The 9,166-nt window shown below is 31.1% G+C and overlaps 3 protein-coding genes across 3 annotated transcripts; all 3 read right to left on the bottom strand.

Annotated features, from left to right (window-relative positions):
• Window positions 1–922: 922 nt before the first annotated feature.
• On the bottom strand, window positions 923–2,442 carry LOC131612665 (zinc finger protein WIP2-like). Its single transcript, XM_058884430.1, has 2 exons — window positions 1,870–2,442; window positions 923–1,294 (listed from the first exon to the last, which is right to left on the bottom strand). The coding sequence occupies exons 1-2, from the start codon at window positions 2,440–2,442 to the stop codon at window positions 923–925; spliced, it is 945 nt and encodes a 314-aa protein (XP_058740413.1).
• A 1,983-nt stretch (window positions 2,443–4,425) lies between these two features.
• LOC131614936 (uncharacterized) lies at window positions 4,426–4,983 on the bottom strand. The gene has a single exon (XM_058886467.1). The coding sequence runs from the start codon at window positions 4,981–4,983 to the stop codon at window positions 4,426–4,428; it is 558 nt and encodes a 185-aa protein (XP_058742450.1).
• A 2,933-nt stretch (window positions 4,984–7,916) lies between these two features.
• LOC131612664 (zinc finger protein WIP2-like) lies at window positions 7,917–9,159 on the bottom strand (the record flags this gene model as incomplete). The annotated part of the gene is made up of 2 exons (XM_058884429.1): window positions 7,917–8,288; window positions 8,710–9,159. Coding segments are annotated over 2 exons (822 nt in total), but the record flags the coding sequence as incomplete, so codon positions are not given.
• Between the last annotated feature and the right edge of the window lie 7 nt (window positions 9,160–9,166).

Genomic DNA, 9,166 nt, shown 5'->3' with positions numbered 1-9,166 from the left:
GGTGACCCTGGCGTTGTTGTTTACGCGTTTTGTAGTAGTGCAAGGAAAAGAAAGTCTCAACTTACACAAAGAGAAAAAATTGAAGGATCAATATGACTTTTATATAGTAAAATAGGGCTATTAAGTCAATAATCCAGGAGAAAAACATGGGAAGATGAAAAATAAGGGTTAAGATTCACCTCAAAAATACAAACGATATTTGAGTGCACTTAGATATCTTAGAGGAAAGCGCAACAGTCTTGCCTATAAACCTAGGGCCACATGTCATAAAGGTCATACAAAATGACTCAATGATGAGACTAGCATTTAATGCATCCATCTTTTAAGATCCTCATGTCGGCTCTCTGATCTTTCCCTTTTCCCAAGTAATGTTGTCCGCCAAGTTTTTTACAAAGAATTTTCATTTGCTCTGCCATGACAAGTCTTGAGGGAAAATGTTTGAAGCATATCCCTGGATTTGTTTTCCCCTCGATCATCTATTCCAACTGAGGCAATAGATAGTTTTTTTTTTTTTTTAAAAATTAAAACTTGGCGTATCCATGAATTATTCCTCGATTATTTATTGGTTGAGCTAAAAGCTTGGACATAAAATATATTATTTATAATAGTGAAAAAAAAAGGAAAACATCAAAACTCTTTTATTTACTAAAAAAAAAACAATATCTTCATCTTCAAAAGATATACCAAAGAAAAAGAAAGGAGGAGAAAACAATTGCTATAAAAAAAACACTAAGAAACAATCAACATTATATGTATGGGTACATTTTTTATACTCTCTCTTATAAATTAAAAATAGTGAAATAAATAATATCAAAATCCTTAATAAATTTTCGAATTGTAGTGTTAGAACTTGACATTTTCATGCCAATCAACATAATTCTGCCCATTAAACTTCGTCATTGCATTTCCCAAAACAAACATATTATCCATAAATAGCATGACCATTTCCATAAGCATTGATATGATCTTTAAGAGACCTCTTATGTTTGAAATTTGAACCACAAATACAGCACCACAGCTTCCCACAATTCTTTTCATGAGTTCTCCAATCTCCTCTAACAGCAAAAGATTTGCTACATTTTGTGCACATAAAAGGCTTAATTCCATGTTTTCTCTTGTAATGTGTTTGAAGTGTTCTAAAATCTTTCAATGGATTTGCTTTTGGATGATCAATGTTGTTTATGCACCCTGGTACACAACAGTAACAAGGTAGCCTTAACATTCCTGTTGGCTGTGTACCTTTTAGAGATTCAAGACCTTTTTTGTATTGTGATCCATGCCCCCACATATGCATCTAAAAACAAAACAAACAAAAATTCTCATAAAGATTTTAGCCTATAAAGTAAATAAAGCAAAATGATGAAAAGTCACACTACATTTTCAATTAATGTTTATTGCTTAATCTAGTGTTAACAATATTACTATACCGTGGTAACAATATTGTAATATATATTTTGTAAGTGGTTTAGATGGTATTTTGTCTTTCCTAATTCCTATGGATCTTCAGTCACTTTTTAAGGGTTTTTTATTGTTGGAGGGTAGCTCTAAATATAGAGATGGTGTCATTATGATTTTTCATTCAGTACCCAATGTGGTTGATTTGTAAATTCATAAACAATACTATTTTACAAGTACGCAAATAAACATGGAAGTATGGAGGTTTTGGAAGTTAGTAATTTTTCAATGTGAAGATGACATCTTGCTAGGTTTTCTTTGCCTAGTCTTGTACTTTCTCTTACTAGCTTAAGAAATTTATTAAAGCAGGTGGTTTAAGAATTTGGTACCTTGTTTTTGGAAAGAAGTATTCTTGTGGAGAAGCAGAAACAAAAACAGAAGAAGGCCTTTCGAACCAAGGTGTTAATTAGTTACCTGCATGTTGTTATATCTGTTGAAAGTTTTGGAGCAAACAGTGCAAGAAAACTGTGTTGGACCATTGAGAATCTGAGATGGAGTAGGGATCCAATACTGTCCTTTGTTAAGACTGTTATTATGAAGCATCATGAACCTTGAAGAAGAATCATCACCTTGTTCTTTATCAGTGACAGTGATTTCTGAGGAATTATTTGATGAAGAAAGTAGAAAAGCCATTTCAGCAGGACTGGGGTTTGGCAAACCCATGTGAAGTGCAACGGTAGTAGGAGTTGTACTACCATCTTCATTCCTTTCTTCTAAATCCATGGCAGTACAAGGAAGGTATTGGAGATCTTCTTCATGTTCTTGTTTTTCTGGGATTAGGCTTAAAAGAGGTAGCTCTTGCCGAAGCGGAGCAACATGTGGTAAAGAAGTAGAAATATGATGGTACTGGTTGTTGCTGCGGTGATGAAGAAAAGGGTGATGGTGGTTGTATGGAGAAGGGTTTGAAGATGGAGAAATATTGTTGAATTGGAAGAAACTTGATGATGATGAATAGAAATTATTAGAGCGGTAAGGGTGATCAGCCATGGAAGAAACCCTTTATGGCTAGCTACTTGTGTTGTTTGCTTATATAGAGAGAGTACAACACATGACAATACACAATGGTGTAATACACAATGGTTTAAGACAATGTTGTGTTTTTTATTGTATTTGAAAGTTGAAACATTAGACAAATACTACATCAAAATATCTCTTTCACCTGGCCTAGAAATGGAGTTAACCTCCACACAGTGGTGGATCTTGCCTAAAAGAAATACTGAGAGTTATAAATACTAGAGTTTAATTAAATTAACCACCAAATATTTAATTAAATTAATAAATTATTCAGTTCAATTGATAATTATGTATGAACATTCGATTGCAGTTAGTTCGAACTTGCAACCAACTTATTCATCTATTAGAAGAAGTTAATTCTAACCATTTGATTACTAAATCAAATAAGTATAATTTAATTAGTATTAAATTTTTTGATTTTTTATTATGAAGATGAATTTATATAAATTACCAATGAATATTTTAATTTACTCCAACAATTTTTTAAAATTAACAAGTAAAATTTTAATAATTTATAATTATAAATTGATAATTTACAACTATTAAAAAAATGGATTAGTAAGAATTCACAAATTTCTGTTTATATAAATTATATAATTTTAATATTACCATTTACATAACTTTACTTTACTCTAGTGATAATTTGTGAGTTGCTTTTTTAAAAAAATGTTATTAAGCATACAATTTTTAATTTTTTATAATCGAGATATCTTAATAGAATAAACGTTCTCAAAACGAGATTACAAACAAACGGTCGAAGCTGCGGGGAAAATTGCCCACCAGTTGAAAACTAACTTAAGTACAACAATGAGTTTTTGTCAAACTCATAAAAGTTACAATTGACTTGAGAAATATTTCCAATAAAAGCACATCTCCATATCAATGCTTTCACGCCCCAAACCACATCCCGGAAATTCCACACAAAATCCTTGAAAATAACACCATTCCTAAAAACCCATAAACTCCATAGAGTTGCCAACCACACACCCCACCTTCCCTTTTGTCAACTTCTTCCTACTACAAAACAAATGTCATTTTTAAAAACTCTCCTTAAAATCGCCTGCTTTATAGTCCGACATTCCTATCTAACTAGAAATATGCAATCAAACCTCGTACGCCCTTCGACAAAGAAGAAAAGAATGGGAAGAAGATTCCACACAATCATCACAAAAAACACAAGCTAAATTTGATGGAGCAAGAGAAATACCTCGATGAGCAAGCAAATCCTTTGTGGCAATTCTATTTAAAAAACACCTCCAGGCAAAAGCTTTACTTTTTAACGAAGCTTCAATCTTCCATAAGTATTCCCACACAAAATCAAAACAGTTAGGAGGACGAAATTGGGTATACCTAATACATAACGCCTCATAACATGATGAAACCGAAAATCCTCCGTCCTCCTCCACCTCGGAACGTCCGGGACGCTGACCGTCGAAAAATGGAGCTGCTACCCCAGCAAAAAACGCTGCCTCGCTGCTGACCCCGCCTCCTCCCCAGACAAAAACGGAATCCCAAAATCATTCCAATGCCACCCCCATCAATCCAACCTCCCATACCGGTAATGGAAACATCCTGCAAACAGGAAATAGCAAAAAGAGCAGGAAGTAAAGAACTAATTGTTCCCTCTTTCAACCAAGAGGAATGCTAAAAGAAAGTAGTAAAACCATCACCAACTTTAAAATCAAAATTATTCACAAGAAAATCCTCCAGAATTTTTTTATCGAGTAAGAGAATATCCAACCACCATGGAGATTTAGAGGGATACACATGAGAATTCCCACCATTACCTGCTACCCAAAGCTTTATGTCGCCGTAACGTGCTTTCAACATGTCCATCCATAAAGAATTCGAACCAACCAATATCCGCCATCTCCACTTTAGAAGAAGCGCCACATTAAAATCTTCCAACCTTCGAATACCAAGACATCCCTTAACTAACGGCCGACACACATCATCCTAACAAACCCAATGAATGCTCCTTTTATCCTTCACACCACCCCAAAGAAAGTTGCTTTGAATTTTGTTGATCTCACAAATCACTTTCTTCGGCGCCTTACAAATAGAAAGAGTAAAAATAGGTAAGCTACCTAAAACTGACTTCAAGAGAGTCATTCTACCTCCGAAATTAAACCTGCTTTTCCACGTATTTAATCTCTTCCTAACACTCTCCACCAAAGGCCTCCAAGCATCCGCCCTTCTAGGATTAATGCCCACCTTAATTCCAAGGAAATTAAACTCCTTCGACTCAAGTCTACAAGCTAGGAAATTAGTAGCTATATCCAAGAAGTGAGAAATAATATTAACACCAATAAGCTTGTTTTTGTTGAAATTAATATCGAGACCCGAAACTAACTCAAAGGCTCTCAAAACCACTTTAATAGCCCAAAGGTGATTCCAACTACCGTCCCCCACCAACAAAGTATTATCCGCAAATTGAAGCACATCAACAAAACACTTGTCGTTCACATCACAACCCGCAAAATCCCCATTCTCCACCGACTTCTTAACCAACATATTTTGATTTTATGAGAGGTGCAATTGCTCCTACCTGCCCTTTATAATATCTGCCGTTGAACGAAGGCGTCATGAAATTTGTGTCATTTTATTCTTCAAGTTAGACTCTACTAATGGAAAAGACTCAATGGTTTTAGGTTCGATCTATATTTTTATTATTTTAAAAAAAAATTGCGGACACCACATTTCTCTTAGTTATAAGAAAAACCATTAAATTGTATATCACGTCACAAATTTTCTCACAGTTATAAGAAAAACCATTAAATTTTATTAATTTTAGTATTGATTTTCAAGTCACAAATTAGTGACATGTATATCACGTCACTAAGATTAATTTTTTAAAATAAAAAAATACTGATTATTATTAATAAAAAAGGTTTTTATTATTATTTCATATTCAAAATTAATAAATATTAATAAAAAATATTTATTTAAATATAAAATAAAAATTATAATATAATAATAAATAAAATATCCTACACAATTAAAATTAAAATATAATAATAAACAAAATAATAAAATATATTAAAAATCATTAAAATTTAAACTATACTTCCCAGGATTCTTTTCATGACTTTTTCAATCTCCTTTAAAAGCAAAAGCTTTGCTAGATTTTCTGCAGATAAACAAATGGAAATTTCTTTACCCACCTCCTACCCTTCTTAAACACCTCTGGCGAATTTACCAAAATACCCCTTGTTTCGGAAATGAATTTCCGAAAACGTACTTTTTATTGAAAAAATAGGTGTTTTCGAAAATACACTTCCGAAAACACGAAAAAATGTGTTTTCGGAAATACATTTCCGAAAACACCCCTTTTTTGAGTTTTCGGAGATACATTTCCGAAATACCCTTTTTTTTTTTTTTTTGAGTTTTCTGAGTTTTCGGAGATGCATTTCCGAAATATTCCAAGACCAAATTGGTCTTGGAATGTTTCGGATATACACATCCGAAAGAATTCAATAATTGTTAAAAAATTAAAATCAAGGTGAATCAATACAATTAATAGGTATAAAATCAAGGTGAATCAATAAAATGAAGGTGAATCAATAAAATCAAGGTGAATCAAAATTTCCTAAATAATTTTAAAGTTAAAAATTATTTTACTAACTTATATAAATCAAAAATATTTTAATTTCATAAGTAAATTTTGAATTATATAGAGTTAAATATAAAATTTATTCATTAAATAAAATTAAGACAAAATCTTTTTTTAATTTTTTTAAACTAAATTAAAAATTATAGCTCATTTTTAATTATGAATCAGAATAGAAATATATAAATATATAATAATAATTATTAATTTTGTAAGTGAAATATATAAATATATAATATATAAATATATAATAATTATTATAAATTAAAACACTATTTTTTTAATTTTTATAATTATTATATAAATATATAAATATATTTATAATTAATATATAATAACTATTATATAAATTTATAAATATATAATAATTTTTATAAATATATAATAATTATTATATAAATATATAAATTAAAACACTCATTTTTTTAATTTTTTTTATAAATATATAATAATTATTATAAATATATAAATAAAAAATTATAACTCATTTTATAAGTGAAATTATTTTAATTTTTTTAATTAAAATTATTTTAAATTTTAAAATATGAATCAGAATATAAATATATAATAATTATTATTCATAACTCATAAATTATATCAAAATATATAATTATTATTACTCATTACTCATAAATTATATCAAATTTATGATATATGAATTAATTAATATCCTAAAATTAATTTTTTGGGATTTTTAGTTTTTTTTTTTTTCGGAGATGCATCTCCGAATTAATCAAAATCCCAATTTTTGGGATTTTTTCGGAAAGGCACTTCCGAAGTCTGGAAAAACTTAGAAAAAAAAATTTCGGAAATGCATTTCCGAAGTAGGGTAAAATGGGGTTTTCGCTGGGGTGACCCCATAGGGAGGTGGATAAAGAAAAAATCTAAACTAAAAGACCTAGTTCCGTGTTTCCTCTCATAATGTGCTTGAAGTAATCCAAAATCACACAATAATTTTGCTCTTGAATGTTCAATGTGTTTATTTTATTGATCCATTAATATGACTCTGGAAAACAATAAATTGACTTTAAATATAGGAAAATGTGATAGTAGTTGTTTAACTTTTTTTAAATAGGATGATATATAAATATATAATAAAAGAAACAGTACAAAACGGGGAACCAGTTAGCCCCAAATCATGAGAACCTAAAGAAAGGTATACCTAACTTATTCTTTACAAAATCATTCCGAATTCCCAACGGAATGGAATCTAAAATGATGGTAGACCCGATGCCGAGCGCTAAATTAGCCAAAAAATCAGCACAGGAATTACCTTCCCTATAGATGTGAGTTATAACTATGTGCGAGAAATTAGAGTGAAGAACGCAATAAAACCAACGAGTCCGAAAAACAAAAGGGACTAACTTGTGGTTGGAGAAAGCTTTGACAACCATGCTGGAGTCGGTTTCGACCCAAAGCTTGTTCCAACCCCTATCAATGGCCAGCTCCATAGCCCGAATAACTGCCCCGAATTCCGCGTGAACCGAAGAGATACATCGGATATTCAATGACAACTAAAGCCAATGGGGATTTCATTTTGAGGATCAAAATAAATTTAAATCCCTCTCTCCTCTTTTGAATTTTTGTCATAATAAAGGTGCTTCTAAAATAGGAACAAACCGAAAAACTTCGGATTATTTTTTTATTTTCTCATAAATAAACAAAAATTAAAAACAATATCTTTATGCCAATTTATGGGTGCACATTTTTTACTCTAATAGGAATTAACATTGTGAAATAAATTTTCTAAATGTTGTGTTAAAACTAAACATTTTCATAACAATCAACATAGTTCTTCCCATTGAACTTCGTCATTGCATTTCTTAAAACAAACATATTACCCATAAAAAGCATGACCATTTCCATAAGCATTTATATGATCTTTAAGAGACCTCTTATGTTTGAAATTTGAACCACAAACACAACACCACAGCTTCCCACAATTCTTTTCATGAGTTCTCCAATCTCCTCTAACAGCAAAAGATTTGCTACATTTTGTGCACATAAAAGGCTTAATTCCATGTTTTCTCTTGTAATGTGTTTGAAGTGTTCTAAAATCTTTCAATGGATTTGCTTTTGGATGATCAATGTTGTTTATGCACCCTGGTACACAACAGTAACAAGGTAGCCTTAACATTCCTGTTGGCTGTGTACCTTTTAGAGATTCAAGACCTTTTTTGTATTGTGATCCATGCCCCCACATATGCATCTAAAATCAAAACAGACAAAAAATCTCATAAAAATTTTAGCCTATAAAGTAAATAAAGCAAAATGATCAAAAGTCACACTACATTTTCAATGAATGTTTAAGAAGCAAAATGACAAAAACCGAATAGTATATAATTTTTTCCTGATGGTGTGTCACTCAAATTTAGTCTCTCACTTAGATTTTTAATATAACTTAATAAGTATATAATTTTCATGGAAAAATAAATTAAAACAATTTCAAAAAGAAAGAAATGAAAGAGGAAGAGAGTTACTGGGAGAAAGGGGAAGGTTAAGCAGAAGCAGAAGCAGAAACAGAAACAACAGAAGCAAGAGAAAATTTAATTTTCCTTTTTTTTTTTTTTTTATATAAGAAGGTATTGGAGTTTAAAGTTTTGACCCATGGTGTATTATTAATTAGTTACCTGCATGTTGTTATATCTGTTGAATGTTTTGGAGCAAACCGGGCAAGAAAACTGAGTTGGACCATTGAGAATCTGAGAAGGAGTAGGGATCCAGTACTGTCCTTTGTTAAGGCTGTTATTATTATGAAGCATCATGAAACCTGAAGACGAATCATCACAGTGTTCTTTATCATTGTCAGTGATCTCTAAGGTGTTATTTGGTGAAGGAAGGACAGAAGCCATTTCAGCAGCACTAGGGTTTGGCAAACCCATGTGAAGTGCAACGGTAGTAGAAGTTGTACTACCATCTTCATTTCTTTCTTCTAAACCCATGGAAGTGCAAGGAAGGTAATGGATATCTTCATATTCTTCTTGTTTTTCTGGGATTAGGCTTAAAAGAGGTAGCTCTTCTCTAAGAGGAGGAACATGTGGTAAAGAAGAAGAAATATGATGATATTGGAAAAAGGTGTGGTTGTTG

This window comes from Vicia villosa, linkage group LG6 (assembly GCF_029867415.1).
Source record: "Vicia villosa cultivar HV-30 ecotype Madison, WI linkage group LG6, Vvil1.0, whole genome shotgun sequence".
NCBI lineage: Eukaryota > Viridiplantae > Streptophyta > Magnoliopsida > Fabales > Fabaceae > Vicia > Vicia villosa.
The sequence above is the reverse complement of the archived record's forward strand: the minus strand, read 5'-3'. Positions and strand labels throughout refer to the sequence as shown.

Coding starts and splice junctions, on each gene's coding strand:
- LOC131612665 (XM_058884430.1), bottom strand. CDS start 2,442: ATGGCTGATCACCCTTACCGCTCTAATAATTTCTATTCATCATCATCA. Junction 1,295..1,869: donor ACAGATATAACAACATGCAG/GTAACTAATTAA, acceptor TTTTGTTTTTAG/ATGCATATGTGGGGGCATGG.
- LOC131614936 (XM_058886467.1), bottom strand. CDS start 4,983: ATGTTGGTTAAGAAGTCGGTGGAGAATGGGGATTTTGCGGGTTGTGAT.